General features: G+C 45.6%; 1 protein-coding gene across 1 annotated transcript in view; it reads left to right on the top strand.

The window, feature by feature from the left end:
- The first annotated feature begins 3,211 nt into the window (after positions 1-3,211).
- Positions 3,212-21,712, top strand: part of LOC124613678 (hematopoietically-expressed homeobox protein HHEX) — a 162,676-nt gene continuing 144,175 nt past the window's right edge. Inside the window, exon 1 of the mRNA XM_047142395.1 lies at positions 3,212-3,662. Within this exon, the coding sequence (XP_046998351.1) occupies positions 3,212-3,662 (451 nt within the window). The remainder of the gene's footprint in view (positions 3,663-21,712) is intronic.

Genomic DNA, 21,712 nt, shown 5'->3' with positions numbered 1-21,712 from the left:
TACATCGACTGTCATAAGTACAAACCAAAAGTTAAACTTGTTTTACCACATTTCTCAACTGTGGTTTAGTTATGTACATTCCTGAGCTACTATTGAGGATAATTTTAAGTGCCAACGAAAATAAAGAAAGTGATTAACAATACTCAATGCAACAGTATTCACAGTAGTAATAATATCAGTATTTGGTTTAGGTTTCTCAGGTTATATAACAGCTCTATTCGGAATGAACTCTCATATGAAAGTCCTTGTAGGATACTCTTACCATAACCTGGAATTGGGAGTACAAGTGATTCTAGGCGTTTCTTTTTAAGCTCAAGAAAAAATACTTTGCTTGTCTTTCTTTAGTACATGGAGAGACGCTGGCGTCCTATTACAGTGTGTTTACAGTTGTGTTTCAGTGGAATCATGGTACAGCGTCATCCCAAAGATACGTGAGGAGGAGGGAATAGTTATTTCTCTACCGTTCAGGATTAGCGGTGGAAGAAACTTTCAGAACGCTCCCTTCCGTAGCATGTAACTCGTCAAAGCTGGTCCGCTATTTTTATGATTTGGCAAATTTATTTTCTTTTAGCTTTGTGCCTCGATGTCCTTTCTTTCGCCACAGTTGTCAGTAAACTTCAGCAAGCGAATTCGTGTGCACCATTTGATTGCGAATCCTGTAAATGTTCTTCTAGCGTAATGGTGTTTTTGTATCATATTTTCTGAGTCAGACGAAAATTTTGAGAAACTGAGTTAACAAAAAACAGACGAAAGTTCGTATTCGCACTATCTTAGGTTCTGGTGGACCATCATTAATCAGTTCTCCATTTTGCAGTTTTGTGATCAAATTTTCCAGAAAATAATTGTCCGCGTTTTTTATTTCAATGAAGTGGCGGCAGGGTGCTGCATGCCGTTGTTTTTGTCGGATGCCAAGGTTTGCGGGACAAATTTTGCACACAATTCCTTCTTCTTGGAAACATTATAGAGAATGTCTTGGACACCTGATCTAGAGATGTTGCTTCGTTGCTATTTGTTACACAACAACAGCCGCACGCCCACTTCTTAACACTGGCTGTTCACAGCTGATTAGTCGAATACGCATCTGTTGTTTACACATGTTAGTTGAAGCTGTCACATTAGTTACTGCAGTTATGGCACTTATACTTCCGGATTAAAAATGTTTGGGCGTCTGGTGTCGTCCGAAGAGTGGTGTGCCAACACAAGGTTTACACCTCAGGTGTTTTACCGGATTCCTGATAATCACGGTACACTCGTGAAATCGTCGTACGGGAAAATCCCTGCCTCATCACTACCTTGGAGATGCTGTGCCTCATCGCTCGTGCACCGACTACAACACCACGTTCAAACTCACATAAATCTTGATAACCTGCCATTGTAGCAACAGTAACCGATCTAGCAAATGCGCCAAACACTTGTTGTCTTATATAGGCGTTGCCGACGACAGCGCCGTATTCGGCCAGTTTACATATCTCTGTATTTGAATACGCATGCCTGTACCAGTGTCTTTGGCGCTTCAGTGTAGATATGAAGATTTAATTGGAAGGACTGTGTATGACTAAACGACCGTGGAAAACCGACTACAAAGCACGCTCAGGTTACCAACGGTCGTTGATGCACCGCTCGGATTCCACCCGGTTCTGGTTCTGCTAACTGTCGTGGATGGTTGCGCAGTGCGCGTTAAGACACACGTCCCTTCAACGATTTTAATCGTACTTAACACAAATAAAAACACGTTTCGACAGACTGCTCTCATCACCAGGTTGTGAACCTTCAACACAAATGTTACCGTATTTAGTGCTTTAACCACATATGTTGACCGCTCATAGCCTTACGGTGTGAGCATTGTCTCTCGAAACACGTTGTGGAACTGTATTAAGTATTATTCAAGTCATCGGAAGCTACCAGGATAAAATATAAGACCTGGTGCTTCACAATGACATTCTAAGAGTGGATAACACTCATAGATAGCCTGAGAGGTAATAAATCATATGTGGACGCTTAAAATTACTTGCATTTTAGACTGATTAAGTTCCATGCTACGTATATTTCGTGACCGTTACTATGGGGCAAGTAAATCAGTGATTACATACTGGATGGATAATTCATCAGTTTTTTGGAACTGCACTTAATGATAATTGAAGGTCGTCACTTTATCGAGGCGCAGTCATAAAATTATATTTATAACTCTCGAAAAAAAGTTACGTAATTAATTTTTTGTTTGAAACTTCCTGGCACATTAAAACTGTGTGCCGGACCGAGACTCGAACTCGGGTCCTTTGCCTTCCGCGGGTAAGTGCTCTACCAACTGAGCTACTCAAGCACGTCTCACGCCCCGTCCTCACAGCCTTACTTCTGCCAGTACCACGTCTCCTACCTTCCAAACTTAACAGAAGCTCTCCTGCGAACCTTGCAGAACTAGCACTTCTGAAAGAAAGGATATTGCGGAGACATGGGTTAGCCACAGCCTAGGGGATGTTTCCAGAATGAGATTTTCACTCTGCATCGGAGTGTGCGCTGATATAGGCAAAGGACCCGAGTTCGAGTTTCGCCCCGGCACACACAGTTTTAATCTGCCAGGAAGTTTCATATCAGCGCACACTCCGCTCCAGAGTGAAAATCTCATTCTGGAATTTTTTGTTTGTTTACAAATACATTTTGCAGTCTTGTACACATCGAAAGACCCTAGCACACCGCTACCGGAGCCACAGTAAAATGGCCCATTGGTCGACTGTAGGCAGGCTACTCTACTGTTTTGACTTCTCCAACCGTGTGTGACAGTTAATTCCTTGTGACTACCCCTCGTAACTGATAACTGCTACGAGAGAGCACAGTTGGCACGTATATTAACATGTAATATTGTACCCCTGTACGTTATGGGATTTCTTTTGGTTTGGAAACGGCGTATTCCGCCTGTCACTAGCTGGTTAGATCGCTGACGAACACCTGTTGCGTCCGCGTTCCGGCAGCACGGCGGCGGGAGGAGCGAGTAGCGGCAGCTGCGGCTGCGGTACCGGCCGGGCAGCAGCAGCTCGCAGCCGCGGGACTTCCCCCACCACGGCGGCGGGGAGGCGGTCCGCATCTCCGCGAGGAATGCGCTATCAAAAGGCGGCGATGATGTTTTGGCGTATCTTATCGGCCAGCCGGCCGGTCTGCGCCGCGGCGGGGAAACGCCGCACCACGCCACGCCGCGTCCTCATCTCGCAGTGCGACGATGGCGGGCGGCGTGTGCAGCGGCCCGCGGGCCAAGGCCTCCTTCCTCATCGACGACATCCTGCAGACGCGCTCGCCCGCCGCCGACTCCTGCGGCGACGACGACTCCGCGGACGCCGACGGCGAGCGCCTCGACGTCGTCTCCGTCGACTCGGCGGCGTCCGCGTCGGCGTCGGCGTCGCCGTCCCCGTCGCCGTGCGACCTGCGTCAGGCGCCGCCCCCTCCCGTCCCCGCCTCCGCCCTGCAGAGGTACGGCAGCTGCTGGCCGGAAAGGCCGCTGCCGCTCTACCACCATCCCCAGCCGCCGCCGGCCGCCGGGGCGCCGCCCCCGCACGTGTACGCCCCCGCGCACGGCTACTGCCTCCCGTACGCCGCCGCCGCCACCGCCCACCTGTTGGACCCAACGGCTGCCGCTGCCGCAGCTGCTGCAGCGGCCGCTGCTGTCTATAAAGGTATGTTCAACTGCTGTGCGGCCACTCTTCACCAGTACCGCATCGACAAGTATTTCACACCCGTATCTCGAAAACACGATCTACACTCAAAGGTGAAGATTGCCCTTACCAGCATCTCTAGTCTGTACGGGGAGGAAGAGACGCGACAGCTAAAATGGACTTGAGCGTCTGCTTCGGGCGTCTAACGTAGTAGTTAGGGATCCCAATTTAGTATACTTCTCTATGGCAACACTTCACTGTTTCCAGCTCTGTCTACAACTAAAGAGTGGAAATGTCAAATGTTCTAACGAGGAGACCGTACAACCCCCCCCCCCCCCCCCCTCCCCCTCGGATTTGATTCATATTGACTGGATTTGCAGGGCACGACTGCAACTTCTACTGGAAGACACAGCTCTCGAGCGTTTCCGGGGAAATACTGTTCGAAATATATACAGGGTGAGTCACCTAACATTACCGCTGGATGTATTTCGTAAACCACATCAAATACTGACGAATCGATTCCACAGACCGAATGTGAGGAGAGGGGCTAGTGTAATTGGTTAATACAAACCATAAAAAAATTCACGGAAGTATGTTTTTTAACACAAACCTACGTTTTTTTAAATGGAACCCCGTTAGTTTTGTTAGCACATCTGAACATATATACAAATACGTAATCAGTGCCGTTTGTTGCTTTGTAAAATGTTAATTACATCCGGAGATATTGTAACCTAAAGTTGACGCTTGAATACCACTCCTCCGCTGTTCGATCGTGTGTATCGGAGAGCACCGAATTATGTAGGGATCCAAAGGGAACGGTGATGGACCTTAGGTACAGAAGAGAATGGAACAGCACATTACGTCCACATGCTAACACCTTTTTATTGGTCTTTTTCTCTCACGCACATGTACATTACCATTAGGGGTGAGGTACACGTACACACGTGGTTTCCGTTTTCAATTACGTAGTGGAATAGAGTGTGTCCCGACATGTCAGGCCAATAGTTGTTCAATGTGGTGGCCATCATTTGCTGCACACAACTGCAATCTCTGGCGTAATGAATGTCGTACACGCCCCAGTAAATCTGGTATAATGTCGCCGCAGGCTGCCACAATACGTTGTTTCATATCCTCTGGGGTTGTAGGCACATCACGGTACACATTCCCCTTTAATGTACCCCACAGAAAGAAGTCCAGAGGTGTAAGATCAGGAGAACGGGCTAGCCAATTTATGCGTCCTCCACGTCCTATGGTGATGTACATGTGCGTCAGTGAAAAAGACCAATAAAAAGGTGTTAGCATGTGGACGTAATGTGCTGTTCCAGTCTCTTCTGTACCTAAGGTCCATCACCGTTCCCTTTGGATCCCTACGTAATTCGGAGCTCTCCGATACACACGATCGAACAGGAGGAGTGGTACTCAAGTGTCAGCTTTAGGTTACAATATCTCCGGATGTAATTAACATTTTACAAAGCAACAAACGGCACTGATTACGTATTTGTATATATGTTCAGATGTGCTAACAAAACTAACGGGGTTCCATTAAAGAAAACGTAGGTTTGTGTTAAAAAACATACTTCCGTGCATTTTTGTATGGTTGTATTGAACAATTACACTAGCCCCTCTCCTCACGTTCGGTCTGTGGAATCGGTTCGTCAGTATTTGATGTGGTTTACGAAATATATCCAGCGGTAACGTTAGGTGACTCACCCTGTATATATGGATCACGGGGCCCCACGTTCGATTCCCGGCCGGGGTGGGGATTTTCTCTGCCCAGGGACTCGGTGTTGGTGTTGTCCTCATCATTTCATCATCATTCGTTACAGTGGATGGACTAGACTGAGTACAAATTGGACTGTGTAAAAATTGGGACTTTGTACGGGCGCTGATGGCCGCGCAGTTGAGCGCGCCACAAACCAGACATCATCACAGTCCAGCTTGTTAACGGTTGGCTAAGGGAGCGCAACTTTTACGGATCTAATATCCTTGCCTTAAAAGCTGTCATTACAGAATGATTTATTTATTATTTTCATAGGCTTTATCCTGAAAAAAGAGAAAACAGTTTTCGTAATGAGACTGCAAAAAAATTATTACACACGTACCTTCAATCAAATCAGAATAGTTATTTTATTTATATCATTTTGTCTACGTATGTGGCAAGTATAATGCGTAACCTATGTAAAATTGTACGATGAACGATGATATTGATCATAGAAATATGGGAAGCAATAATTACTGCGACACACAACACTTGTAATAAACGCCGAACCTATGCAGGTGCATGAATTTTTCAGTGTGTCTATTACACAACAAACTTGGATTACATTCATAAGTGACACTCGGTTATCACAAGATTTCGCAGCGTACCACGCACATCTGTTGTTAGAAATACGTGGGAATGAAGTTAAAAAAAAATGGTATTGGAAGCGTGTTTCGAGCCACAGACCTTGCGCTTCTGAAACTAAGCACTTACTCGGTTGGCTGCGGAATCCTTGATTAAAGCGAAATACGAAGTATACTAAACACGTGTAAAATGTTCAAATTTTATTTTCCCGAAAACGTTTGAGAGTTGTGTCTTCCTACTTACAAACCTGTCGAAGTCCTAGTAGTGCCCAACGCAGCCTGCCAATACGAATCCGATCGGTGGCGGGAATCTCGTACGGTCCCCTTGTAAGTGCCAAATCTTACCTGTGTTAGGAGAATCAACCTCTCTTTGCACGTAACTTATTTCTATCCACATATTTAGAAGGTGTTCTGATACCACAGTATTGTGTTACTCATACCATTGCTGCAGAAATGTAACACAAATTAGAAAATAAATAATTTACTAAGAACGTTCCAGTGCCACTCCAGGAAACTGACTGTTTCTAAGCACCAATTAGCAAGTTTGTCTTTCAAGAGTCATTAACACTGAGGCACTACGTTTTATTTTTGGTAATGCAATTATCCTAATACAGCAGTAACATTTTAAGCACCAGAACTCCAGTCAACAAAAACCATTACTCATATATTTTTAAACTTTTAAGAGAAAATAACAGAATTAAATTCAAGGGGAAAATCTTTCAATATTGACTTCTGTTCCTCCCACAACTCCATACTTGAGATAAGAAGTAGCAAAATTGTAGAATTCGCTGTAACGTTGAGGCAAAAATGACAGCATCATCAAGGAGTCTTTCTGTCTTGAAACTGATAAACATGACAGCTCTTCAGATTAAGTTAGCCGTTGCATATGTCAGCTATGATTTTTCTTCTTTTTACAATATTTATCTTTTTCCATTGTCCTGAATCCTTAATAGCTATTTGAGATAAATGAGTATGAGACATTTTGATCATATCGTTTTTTACTTTTTTCTGCTTTTGATACCCAAATTATGTCCTTCCATTACAAAGATGTTTTATTTACACAAACAAAAGTTTACATACACTCTGCTTACTACATAAACTGCTCACCATTTAAATGGAGGGGACCTTGACGCATGGCGCTTGGAACTCCAATGGGAAACGTTGCTTAGCACAAACACCACGCGCCATTTACCAATGACGGCGTGAAACATTTTTTGCGTGATACAGCACCTGTAACAGGTGCAAGGAGTTACAACAGACTGCTGAATACACAATAGCACTGAAAACTCGTTTTGTCAAAAAATGGCATTTAATACGTTTGGCGTTATCACTTTTCAGTTGTTTTAAATCAAGCTGTTTCGGTACCGCCAGTAACGTTTTGCTCTGCCACCTGTTGGGCCCCGTTTTCACCGTACGGAGTGTAGAGCCTGATATGTGATTTGTGATGAAAGTGGACTTATCGCCCTAAATAACTGGTAATAGCAAAGTGTTTATATCAGGGTAGACTCACAAATCGCATTTTGTTTTTCTGCTGTTTTATCCCCAAGATAGTTTCAGTGATAATTTCGCCATCATCAGTGGATTTCTCTTGATTCCAGAGAAAAGACGAGACGTAGTTTATTACACAGCGCAATTCCGTAAATTTTAAATGTTATTACGATTAGTTGTATCCTTATGTTCCAGTTAGATACCTTTTCTGTTTCCCTTCCTTAAGTTTCGGATCGTTATTAGCCTGCTTTTTCTCCTCGTGCAGTATGTCGTGTGCAACACGAGCTCTTATTGTAGGCGTTATTTTATTTTTAACCTAAAATAAAATTTGTGTTATGAAACAGCGAGTTCAAGAGGTAGTCGTAGCATAACGTCGTAAATTCACTCAGTATTATGACATGTAAGATGAAGGAACAGCGAAAGGTATACTACTGAAACATCAGCATACAATTAATCACAACAGCGCATACCCATATTTTACGTACTTACAAGATTAAGAAAAAAAGTCGCTGATGAAAACGGACTTACCACCATAAGTACCTGTAAAACGAAGTGTTTACATCAGAGTAGACTCACGAATGCATTTTGTTTTTGTGCTGAGGTATGCTAAAATGGGAAAGAGCTTAAGAAATATACAATGTTATCCAGTGCCCATACAACACGTTTTAGAACAGTACATTCCATCTGATGTTGATGAAACAAATTATGTCTAATCTCGACAGATGCTTTGGCAGTAGCTGTAACTAACATGATTAAAAGATTTAACGCAGATACTTTTGAGTTCGAAGACGTGCATCACGTATCTCGCAGTGCAAGCAGGAAAGCAATCCCCGGCGAACCGTCTTAGTGAACACGACTGATGGCCCCCTTTTAAAGTCACTGAATTTAGCGACGGAGAAAAGGAAAGCAGAGCGTCAGTACCGACGGAGGAAGAAATGGGACTCGCTCACTTAAGTCCGTGATTGTACATGCTTGTAGACTGTCGGCGCAGGTGCGAGTCCCCCCTTGGACATGAGTGTGTGTGTTTGTCCTTAGGATAATTTAGGTTAAGTAGTGTGTAAGCTTAGGGACTGATGACCTTAGCAGTTAAATCCCATAAGATTTCACACACATTTGCACATTTGAAAAAGCTTGTAGATTGTCACGTTCACCAATATAAGCTACTCATTGAACAACAACTAATACTGCTACCAGTTTCATCTGCCACAAACTGTGAATGAGTTCCAGCGTGCATAACACGTGACTTGGGCCATTGACTTTTTTGTTACCACTGTAATAAAATCGTACACACAATATTTTAAAATTTGAACTCGGTATTTTTGTTGTTATAATCTTTAGTTCTAAGACTGGTTTGATGTAGCTCTCCACTTTAGTCTCTTCTGTGGCAGTATGGGGATGGTTTTCTATCGACTGACATCTTACACCTTACGATTTTCTGTGTGATCGACACTGTTAATACTTTTTTGCACTCAATTGGCAGCTTATCTTGGTCAATATGGCGACCTAACTTACAAGACTTGATAATTATGAAATAAACAGGATTGGAATATTTAGCACTAATTATGTAGAAGTAAAGTGTCCTAAATCAGTTTTTCGTTGACGATATGTACAAATCTGGTACTAGTTGACAATTACTACTTTACTATGAAGGAAAAAAAAGGTTCTGCCAAAACTTAATAGCTTTCGTGTTCCCAAGATTCAGACTTCTAGACGGACAAAGCAATTCTCACGAAATTTATTGTGTCTAGGGAACTTCGTCTGGATTATGATGAAAATGACGATGATGAAGGTGATGACGACGATAATGATGTTGATGATGATGACGAAGATGAGTGCTGGTGATGGGTTTTAGACGTTCAACAGTGCGGTTGTCAGTGCTCCCGCTTAATTAATCTAAGAAGGGTGCTGTAAAAATGCTGACATGGAGTTGTGTCGCTGAGGCGCAAGGTGGGGTCTGCACCGCGAGCAGTGAACCACAGCTGCGGTGTAAGCAGAGAGCGGTAAGCCCACCCGCTATCCACGTTTTACGGCGAACGCCCAATGAAGCGTGCGTCATCCCAGCGAGCAGTCGCTCTGACTCACAGCACAGCACAGCTTTCTGCTTCCACGAACATACGAGGAGCCGATTAATCGCATTAAATTCTGAACGCAGTGACGCCTTTTTCTGCAGCGAGCGAATTTGTTTCTGCTGGATATCCATTACACAACGGTTGTCAGAAAGTCTGTAGCACACCGCATATAAGATTAGTTCTCATTGAGAATAAACGTTGTTATCAAAAACACTTTGGTTATTTTTTATCACAATTACTTCTCATTTGTAAGCAGTCCTCACTTTCTGTTTTACTTACAGTGACAAGCAATAAAATTAGACACGAGTATTGACCATCGTGAACCACACCCTGTCGTCCAGATAACAACGATGACGACGCGTCACATGGATTCCAGGAGACACCTGAAACATCGTAGAGCCACTTAACAGGCACAATTCACAGAGACTCTCCTGAGTCCAAGACGCGCAGGCGTCACTCGATGGCGTACCAGGTAAATTTAGTGAAGTGGTAATCCTATCCACTTCCCCGAATAAAATGAGGAAAGTCATAATCTCTCTCAAAAATACACTCCTGGAAATTGAAATAAGAACACCGTGAATTCATTGTCCCAGGAAGGGGAAACTTTATTGACACATTCCTGGGGTCAGATACATCACATGATCACACTGACAGAACCACAGGCACATAGACACAGGCAACAGAGCATGCACAATGTCGGCACTAGTACAGTGTATATCCACCTTTCGCAGCAATGCAGGCTGCTATTCTCCCATGGAGACGATCGTAGAGATGTTGGATGTAGTCCTGTGGAACGGCTTGCCATGCCATTTCCACCTGGCGCCTCAGTTGGACCAGCGTTCGTGCTGGACGTGCAGACCGCGTGAGACGACGCTTCATCCAGTCCCAAACATGCTCAATGGGGGACAGATCCGGAGATCTTGCTGGCCAGGGTAGTTGACTTACACCTTCTAGAGCACGTTGGGTGGCACGGGATACATGCGGACGTGCATTGTCCTGTTGGAACAGCAAGTTCCCTTGCCGGTCTAGGAATGGTAGAACGATGGGTTCGATGACGGTTTGGATGTACCGTACACTATTCAGTGTCCCCTCGACGATCACCAGTGGTGTACGGCCAGTGTAGGAGATCGCTCCCCACACCATGATGCCGGGTGTTGGCCCTGTGTGCCTCGGTCGTATGCAGTCCTGATTGTGGAGCTCACCTGCACGGCGCCAAACACGCATACGACCATCATTGGCACCAAGGCAGAATCGACTCTCATCGCTGAAGACGACACGTCTCCATTCGTCCCTCCATTCACGCCTGTCGCGACACCACTGGAGGCGGGCTGCACGATGTTGGGGCGTGAGCGGAAGACGGCCTAACGGTGTGCGGGACCGTAGCCCAGCTTCATGGAGACGGTTGCGAATGGTCCTCGCCGATACCCCAGGAGCAACAGTGTCCCTAATTTGCTGGGAAGTGGCGGTGCGGTCCCCTACGGCACTGCGTAGGATCCTACGGTCTTGGCGTGCATCCGTGCGTCGCTGCGGTCCGGTCCCAGGTCGACGGGCACGTGCACCTTCCGCCGACCACTGGCGACAACATCGATGTACTGTGGAGACCTCACGCCCCACGTGTTGAGCAATTCGGCGGTACGTCCACCCGGCCTCCCGCATGCCCACTATATGCCTTCGCTCAAAGTCCGTCAATTGCACATACGGTTCACGTCCACGCTGTCGCGGCATGCTACCAGTGTTAAAGACTGCGATGGAGCTCCGTATGCCACGGCAAACTGGCTGACACTGACGGCGGCGGTGCACAAATGCTGCGCAGTTAGCGCCATTCGACGGCCAACACCGCGGTTCCTGGTGTGTCCGCTGTGCCGTGCGTGTGATCATTGCTTGTACAGCCCTCTCGCAGTGTCCGGAGCAAGTATGGTGGGTCTGACCCACCGGTGTCAATGTGTTCTTTTTTCCATTTCCAGGAGTGTATAAGCTGATACGGACTCAGTAGTACTTTGAGCACAATTCTAAAGAGCTGTTGTCACGTAGGAAGTATATTCCTATCTGAAAAATGTAGTGTATCACGAGACTTTCTCCTGAGAGATTAAATGAAAACACTGTATAACGAAGGTGATAAGAGTGATATCAATAATTAATGACGTGTTTCACTGCTGACGTCGTGTTCAAAAACTGGGTGCTGGGGTTTTAATGGCCAAATGAGTACAATTTGCAAACAATTCATCTGAACAGCATAAAACTGCATCAAAAAGCAAACACGGTACAATCATCAAAAGCAGCTCCTCCTTATGTGTAAGTGCAACGTCATATCTCACAACGGTAGTGATAGCACGAAAGGCATAGGTGTAAACCAGAGTAGTTGTGACACGGCTCCACCTTGTCATCTTGTTTGAGGTTATCCCTACCAGATACGTGAATGCCGTATCCGGTGTTACCGGTGAGACCAAGATCCGCCAAGCTGTAACATTTTCCCCTACTGCGGTTCCGCAAACGGCGTTTCCTCAGACCGGAACATTGTGCTGTTTTCCTCTCTAGCGCACTCTATCACCAAATCAGCAGTATGCAGATCATCTAGCGAAAAAAAAGAATAATAATATTTCTCACAATCAATAACAATGCTCACATACTACTAGCGATGGAAACCTAGCTGAAGCCAGATGTTAATCTCAGTGAAATCACCTTGCTATCCAGGGTGTGCTAACGGGTACCGTAGACGCGGAATGAAGGAAGATTTGTGAGTTGTGTTCAGTGAACGATGACGTCATTGGAGATCTTGCACAACCTCAGAGACAACAATGATAGGAGTGGTATCAGCCGTGTTCTTTTAAGGAAACTGTACCTATACTTGCATTAATAGATCTACTGAGAAAGGTAACCCAAAAACTGAACAGCCGGATGGAGATTTGTATCACGCTCCTCCCAAAAGCGAACCCATTGACTTAATCAGTTCGACAGCCCGCTCGGCTGTACAAACGGCCAATCTTGTTGAATGTATAGGGTCGCCATCAGGGTGAAAAATAGATGTTCAAATGTGTGTGATATCTTATGGGACTTAACTGCTAAGGTCATAAGACCCTGAGCTTACACACTACTTAACCTAAATTATCCTAAGGACAAACACACACACCCATGCCCGAGAGAGGATTCGAACCTCCGCTGGGACCAGCCGCAAAGTCCATGACTGCAGCGCCCAGACCGCTCGGCTAATCCCGCGAGGCGTGAAAAATAGAGCAATGACGATGAAGCCGCTACTAGTCCATGGGTGTTGGGCATACCTACCTCGTATTTTCTTTTCTTTGCTGCCACATAAAGTGACAAACCTTATTTAACAAAGTCGGGATCCATTAGATGCCTGTGCACGCAGTGGACGTTAAACATCAAAACTGAAGGAAGGACAGCGGTGATACACAAAATGCATAATTTATTGCAATCTAGATTTCGACATGAACATGATCATGATCGGAGCTAAAATACAAAACAGATAGAATCAAAATGAGGTACAAAATATATATGTTCCACAGTTAAAGAAATCCATAAGAATGGGAACATACCAATAACGTACCATTACCAAAGAGTCAAATAGGTCCCAATGTGTCAGAGCGTAACACATAATAAAATGACACTAGAATGATTAGGACATTGTCACACTAGCATATTCTTCTTCAAATATTCTTAAGGAAACAAAAAAGTTGTTAAAACGTTTATAATGGTGTCTTTTGTGACAGACAGGGATGTGAGTGGCTATAATGTATATTTGTCACAATATTTTGGGTTCTCTAGTATGAAGCTCTTCAGATTATCTCCACGCTTAAGTGCTAACCCAGAGAAGTCGCTTCATGACCTCTATGACCCGATTTTAATGCTGTTTTACTTCACCCTACGTTTTTTATGTCTTACAATGTTTTGTTCCTTTCGACATACATTAAGTCAAACATGTTGTATGAAGCCTTTGTAAACGGGTTTTAATCCAAAGGTCTTATTGTTAAATTTTCTGTGCTTTTGTCGCAATATAACCCTGTATGTCCTTTACGACCTTGTATTGTATTGAACTGGGGACCTAGAAACGACGGAGTGGCTTCGTCCGCGCCGTAGCCCCACAACAGGCTACAGCAGTCCACTCACACCACCGCCGCCCCACACCGAACCCAGGGTTATTGTGAGGTTCGGCCCCCAGTGGACCCCCCTCCCCACCCACCTCCGTCGGGAACGTCTCACACCAGACGATGGTACCCCAAATGTTGGCGTTGTAGAGTAATTATGGTGTACGCTAGCGTGGAGACAGTGTTTGCGCAGCAATCACCGACATAATGTAACTGAGCCGGAATAAGGGGCAGCCGCCCGCATTCGCCGAGGCAGATGGAAAACCGCCTTAAAAACCATCCACAGACTGGTCGGCACACCGGACCTCGACACTAATCCGCCGGGCGGATTCGTGCCGGGGACCGGGACGCCTTCCAGCCGGGAAAGCAGTGCGTTAGATCGCACGGCTAACCGGGCGCGCTCCACTTTACGAACTTACATACATATAAATTCTGCTACTAGTTTTTATGAAACTACATAGTCTCTGCGTAATTTCCATATCCCAGACACACCGTATTATAACTTCCATTTACCGATTAACGTACTACTAAAAAATATTTTTTGATTGTATACTCCAACAGAGGACACTATAGGACTTAGATAACGTATATTCATGCCGTCTGCGCTGTAATTAAGGAACGGCATCGGCTTTGTGTCTGCCATCCAAAGGCTATGCATATGTTATGCTCTCACACGTTGGGACCTATATGACTCTTTCGTAATCATATGTTATTGCTGTGTTCCCACTTACATAGATTCCAGCTACTGTGTTATATACATGTTTTGTACCCTGTTCTTGTTTCTACCTGTTTTGTATTTTAGCACCGATGATGACTATGCTACAGCCTAAATATAGATCTGCAGCAAATTCTGGATTTTGCAATTAATTGCTGTTCCTCCTTCAGTTTAAATCTTATTTAGTTCACTTGTCAACTCAGAATACATACGGTTCACGATGTTAGAGATTGACCATATAGACTTCTTGTTACACATGACCACCAATGTACGTGTGCGTGAGATGGCTGTTGATACCAGAATGAAAACCTGGTCATGCAGAAATGTTGTTGAGGCACATCTATATTCTCCTACCACATGACAATAGCTTAAAAGCCGATAAAGGTCTGTACTCGATGTTAATAATTTTTTTAAGTTTGGCAAACAGTTAATTGTCACTCTGGGACGCCTTCGACAAATTCGTAGAGCCTGTGAAATCCAACGTAGAGAAAACTATTCATAATGTCGCAAATGCCATACTAAATGGTAAAGCTCGAAATCTGTCCTTTAAAAAGCAGAAGGAAGTTACTAGAACAACACTAATTATCTAATCGAAGTAAAAGGTACGAATTAATACAAACTCCACATATTTTTGCATATAATAAGAAATGAAACAGAGTCAGTCGTGATACCATGAGATGGTCTATAATGGTTTTGAATTAAAATTATTTCTTCTTCTGGAAAAAAATGTGAGTTATTTAGAGTCATATGATACGACACTATTTTCATATTTCATTTGGAATATTTTTATTTTACGTCCTTCGCCATTTTTCTCGTTCAGAGCTCTGTGTTTCGGATACGATTGTCAGTGATTGCCTGTCCTCTACAGCTCTCTGGACAGATTGTTCCCATGTTCTCCATGTCTTCTTTTTAGCCTTTCCTTGGGCCACCAGTTCCATGTATTAACGATAGTATTTCGTCATTCAAAATTTTAAGATTGTCAGAATGGTCACCCTGTCTATTTCTGTGACACTTTCAAAAATCCCCATCTTTTTCCTCTTCTAAACATGTTGAGTATGTGTTCTAATTTCGCTACTCTGCCAAGTCTTCTTACCACCCCAGTCTGTAAAACTATTTTTTTCCAGTTATCCATGCAAATTTTAGTGTCATACAGCACAACTCCCTTAATTATCATGTGATCTATGCTTATCGTTATCTCTGCGTAATTTGCTCTATCAAACACTTTTTAATAGTTGTGCTGCACTTCGTCCTTGATTAACTCGACGTCTTACATTTTTCTCATACACCTTTCATGTAGTAAATATACATCCTAGACTCTTTAATTTCGCAAAGATATTCACTTAAGAAACCATAGTTTTTCCTTCATCTTCTGCAAATAAATGTACTTTGATCTCAAGGCCGAACTTCAGTTTCTTTTCTATTCTTCCACTTTCCTCGCCCCCCAGGGGGCTCATGGTTCTTTCATGAGTTTGTGCGTGGCGCACACGTGGCCCCGATCTATTTCAGCCCCTTCTTTCTTATCTGGCAGCCTTTCCTTCAGCCTGCCTTGCCCTCTCCTTTCCCTCGCTTGGTGTTCTGATTTATATTGCTTACAGTGTTGTTCCATCTTCCTATTCTTTTTCATCCTTTTTGGCGTTTAAGTCCCTGTTTGAGGTTTGACCTCCACTTCCAAATTTTCTATTTTTAGTGTGAGCCATTTGCGGAAGAATTCCGTCACTAGCGTCTAAGGCGTGGATTCCTATCCCCCCTTCCCCCCTCCCTTCCTGTCTTCCTTCCCCACTGTAGTCCCACTCCACCCTACTAGGTCACCAGCACGTGTAGCCATCCCTGTGGTGGGGCTGTTACGTGTCCATCTGGCTGAGCCCCTGACAACACAGGGATCACACTACTGATATCTGAACTGTTAACTCCCTATGTATGCCGAGGATTTGGTTTGTCGTCTTGGTTGGTTGTCTTCCTGGAGAAATGGAACTCCCAGCAACGGCCGCTGTGCCAGGTGGCCCTCACTGTGCCTAGTGGCACCATGGGTGGCACTGGGTGGTATCAGGACGAATGCTTGGAGCATGAAGCGTATCAAACAGCAGAAATCTGGCTTTCTCAGCGATGGGAGGAGGGCCAGGCTCGCCAACTTGGGATGAAACACTTTTTCCACTAGCTCGTCTGTAATAGGACGGAAGAGGACACATTGACCGCCACAAATCCGTTTTTGTGGAGAATATCAAGGACAAGTTTGGTGAAGTGAAGTATCTCAGTAAGATGCGGCCAAGCTCCCTGTTGAGCAAAGTTTCTCCTGCCGCCCAATGTGCAGCTCTTTGTTCTTTTGATCGCCTTGGCAATGTCCAAGTGTCTGTTACCCCTCACCAATGAACATGGTCCGGGCAGTAATCTTTCATAGGGGCCTCATGTTGCAAACTGATGAGAAACTCCAGGCTAATCTGGAGCGACGCAGCATTCATTTTTTCGACATGTGCAGAAGGGTCGCAAAGACAACCGCACCAATACCGGCGCCTACATTCTGGCTTTTGAGGAGGATACCATCACAGAGGTCAAGGTTGTGTGCTACAGATGTGACATGAAGCCATACGTCCCACCACCCATGAGGTGCTTTCGATGCTTGCGTTTCGATCATATGTCTTCTCGTTGTATGGCAGACCCTCTGTGTGGTGACTGTGGACCCCACTTCATGAGGGAAGCCCCTGTGTTCTGCCACCTGTTTGTGTCAGTTGTCATGACTGTCACTCCCCTCACTCGTCGGATTGCCCAGCTCACAAGAGAGAAGATCCAAGAGTACAAGTCTCTGGATCGCCTGTCTTATGCTTAGGCTCCCCAAAAATATGAGAGACTCCATCTAGTGTTATTTTCTTCAACTTTGGCCTCTGTTACATCTTTCCCCCTCGTACCTCTCTTCCTTACTCCAGCCCCATCCCCCCTCCCCTCCCCCTCCCCTTCAACTCCCATGACCTCCTCTCCAAGAGCCGCCCCCTTCTTTGGCAGTTGTCACCCTGATGGTTCTCCCCTCCCCTCCGACTGGGACCCCTTTCCCTGGCGTCCCCAGACCGGAAGCCTGCTACCACAACTCGGCCACGAGATGCATCATCTGTGCACCTGAGGTCGCCCTCTCTCTTTCGGTTCGAGATCTTGCAGGTGCCTGTACTACAACTGTGTCCTGCCCTCATCCACCTTCAAAAGAGAAGAAGAAGAAACTCAAGTCCCAAGAAAAGGCGACCCTGCAGTGCCCTCAGTGGTGTCATCCCCCCCCTCACAATCCTGAGCCTGACATCTTATTTATGGATGTCACCCCATCTTTGTCGGTGACAAGCACTGACTGAGTGACATGACCTCCTCTCAACTCCTTTATGTTTAATCTGGACTCTCGCCACAGGATCATCCAGTGGACTTGCAACGGATACTATCGTCACCTACCGGAAATACGTCCTGTTTCTTTCTATTCCGCGTTCTGCCTTACTCTTCAAGAAACGCACTTGTGTGACGACCACTCTCCAAACGTTCCGTGGTTATCCGGCGTTCTGTCAGAACCGTGCCAGCAATGGTGTAGCATCCGGTGGGGTCTGCACTTTGGTGCGCTCCAGTGTCTCGTTAGTAGCTGGATCTCCCTGCGTTCCAACCTGGAAGCAATAGTGGTTAGAGTGCCAAACGAATCTGGCAATGTCTACATCCCTCCAGGTAGGCCACTTCCTTATGTTGAACTGTCTACCTTGATACAGCAACTCCCGCCTCCGTTTCCCCTCCTCGGAGCCTTCAACGCCCACCACCAACTGTGAGGGGAATGCCATTTCAGCAGGTGGTGCTCTCCAAATTGACCAACTTCTTACAGACTTGTATCTGTGTCTCATGAATGACAGTTCCCCTACCCATTTCATTCCCGCTCATGGCACCTTTACTGATATCTTTCTCACTGTCCCCTCTCCTGATCTCGTGGCTTCCCTACATTGGTCATCCCATGACGATCTTTGCACTTTCCGGTGATTATATCGCTTCCCTGCTGCTTCCAGGCAGACAGGCCCCCACGTTGAGCATTCTGCAGGACAATTGGTCTTTATATACATCTCCTGTGTACTTCGACACCCATCTCCAATTGCACTAATGCGGCCATGCAACTCTACCACTATTCTTCACGCTACTGGCATTGCTGTCCCCCTATCCACAGATTCCCTTCGCCGTCGACTGGTACTGTGGTGAAGCAAGGATGTAGCATTTGATTTTATCCATACTGGATAAAATGTCGTGTTTGGCTATGTGGTGTGTCGTATCAACGAAGACGCACGGGTGGTTTACGACGATAGAGGAGAGAGCCATGTGGTTCGATGTTGAACACCATAGGTGACACCATTTTAGAGTTTTTTATATTTTGACGACTATGTGGAGATGCACCTTGGAAGACACGGCCGCAACAAGGGAAGTAGCCACAATGTTTTAATTTTATTATCAATTTTATTGTGCCTGGTGCATGTTCCTTTTTAGCGAGTTTTAACAGGTTCTTTTACTTTTTATTATTCTGATGATGGAAGCTTGACTTCTGAAACGCGTCAATCTTATTGTTTTACATTATAAACAAGTGGTTGAGCCGATATATTTTTTAACATTAACGATGATGTATCAGTCGCTATCCAGGACCACCAACAGGCACTGCAGTGATTTAAACGACACCCTTCACAGACCAACCTCCTAACTTTATAAGCTTCTCCTTGTTAAGGCTCGTTAACATATTAGGTAGAGTAAAAAGGAATGCTGGGAGCGCTATATTTCCTCCCTGGGGACGTATGCCTCTCCATCACAGGTTTCTCCCTGCCTCTGTAGCCTTTTGGGCCGCCAGCGACAGTTAACTGTTCAGGGTCTTAACCTCCAAAATGCTCTGTGCACTGATCCATTGGTCCTAACAGAACACCTCGTGACACACTTTTCGATGGCATCATAGTCCTCTTCCTGTCCCGTAACCTTTCCCCAGCAGAAAAGCTGAGTTGAACAGACCTCCCTTCTGTTTCAACCCACACCACGCTGAATCCTATAATGAATGGGTATTCTTGCAGGCTCTTACCTCTTCATGTGACACATCCCCAGGGCCAGATTCTATCCATAAGCCTATGATCCAACACTTGGACATTACCCAGAGGCAACATCTCCTCAGGGTCTTTACCATATCTGGCTCACAGGTGCTTTCCCGATGCATTGGCGGGACAGTATACTTATCCCTGTCCTTGATCCTGGGAAGACCCCAACGTCTCTCCACAGCTACCACCCGATTAGCCTGACGAATGTAATTTGTAAACAGCTCGAGTGGATGGTTTGCTCCAGAGTTACGTTGGGTACTCGAATCGCGGGGCCTTTTGTCCCCCCATCGGTGTGGCTTCTGGGAAGGACGACCTCCAATTGACCCTTAACTCAGATTGGAGACAGCAATATGACAAGGTTTTACTACCTGCCAGCAGCTTATCGTGGTCGTCTTTGACCAATATAAAGCATATATCACGGCTTGGCGCCATCGAAGTTTAGTTACCCTCCATGACCGTGACTTCAGTGGCCCCCTTATGACTTTTATCTGCGAGTTTTTATCTCACCGGCTCTTTTGGGTTGTATTTGCCACTTCACTCAGTGCCCTCAGATCAGGAGAACGGTATCCCACAGTATTCTGCGTTAAGCGTCACACTCTTTCTCATAGCCATCAATGGGCTTGTAAACTCTGTTGGACCTGTGCTTACCCTGGCGTTGAACGTCGACGATTTTTGCATTCAGTGCAGCTCCCACTCGATAGCATCTGCTGAGCGCCAACTCGAAGGCGCCATCCATTAGGCCTCTGCGTGGGTCATCTCCCATGGCTTCTAGTTTTCTCCCTCCAAAACGCGGGTTGTTCACCTTTGTCATCGACTCACAGTACAGTGCGATCCAGAAGTTTATTTAGGCGACCAGCTCCTCGATGTTGTAGAACAATCCCATTCCTTGGGACTTATTTTTTATAAAAAGCTGATGTGGCTACCCCATATCCACCACATAAATACTACATGCATACAGAAGCTTAATACTGTCCGCCTCATGGCCCACACATCTTGGGGTGAACACCGTGCCAATCTTCTCCATCTTTGCCATGCTCTGGTCTTGTCCAGTCTAGATCATGGTAGTCAGGCTTATGGCTCAGTGGCTCCCTGTTCACCGTTCTGGGGTGAATATGGCTATTGGTGCCTGTCCCATTGACCATCTCCTCGTGGGGATTCGCCCTCTACAAATACGGCGGAGCAAACTCCTGGTTTCTTACGCAATCGCCATTCGCCAATTCCCTGATCGTCCCTTGTACCCCGTCCTGTGTGAAATGAGGGATGTTTTCATCCTAATAACCGCCCACGGGTGGGATTGCCAGTTGGAATGCATCTCACTTCCTCCTGTCAGGATTTCCATTTCCACTCACACTCACTGGAATGCGCCCCGTGTATTCCCCCCCCCCCCCCCCCCCCCCCACCCCACCCATTGGATTGAGCCTAGGCAACTGATTAGAACCGACCTATTCCATAGTCTTACGGTCTCTGTCGGTCGCTCCTATGGTTTTTCGGTGTCTTGTACGTGCCATCCTCGCACAGTTCCAGGGTACCGCCATCTTCTACACTGATGGTTCTAAGACGACAGATAAGCCGCGATATGCTTTCATGTCTCCTACTGGCTCAGAAAACCATTTATTCCCAGGTTCATGTAGTGTGTTCACAGCAGAGCTCCTGGCCATTCACAGAGTTCTCTATTTTGTTTCAGAGGCCTCCTTCCACAGTGTTTTAATTTGTACCGACTCAATGAGCAGCCTGCAGGCTATAGACCAATGCTACTCACGTCACCATTTGGTCTTTGCTACACACGATCTCTACTCTGCCCTTGAAAGTGCCGCCTGCTCAGTTATTTTTCTGTAGATCCCAATAATGTGGGCATCCCAGGGAATGTACTGGCTGACCATGTGACCATGTGGCTACAGAAACAGATATTTACTCCCGTTCCCTTTCATGATTCCAGCTGCAGATATGCGGATATACGCAAAATCTCTCTTTGTCCAAATATAGAATGACATATGGTGCACTGCTGCTTGCAGTAATAAACTCCGCACAATCAAGGAGTCTACTCACGTCTTATGCTGTCTCTGCATTAGTCATACCAGGCTCACTCATTGTTTCCTCTTGAGTAACAAACAATCCCCAGAATGTGGTTGTGGAACCACGCCGATGGTATTCTCTTGTTTTGGTCCTTCGTCCTAAGTATCGTCTTCCAGATCCCTTAAATTTAATATTGACAGATGATGCATGGATGGTTGAACTGGTCCTCAGTTTCCTCCGTGAAAGTGGTTTTATTTTCAGACATAAAGTTTTG

Source organism: Schistocerca americana, chromosome 4 (genome assembly GCF_021461395.2).
Source record: "Schistocerca americana isolate TAMUIC-IGC-003095 chromosome 4, iqSchAmer2.1, whole genome shotgun sequence".
Taxonomy (NCBI): Eukaryota; Metazoa; Arthropoda; class Insecta; order Orthoptera; family Acrididae; genus Schistocerca; species Schistocerca americana.
Note: the sequence above shows the minus strand (reverse complement) of the source record. Positions and strands in the feature narration are given on the sequence as shown.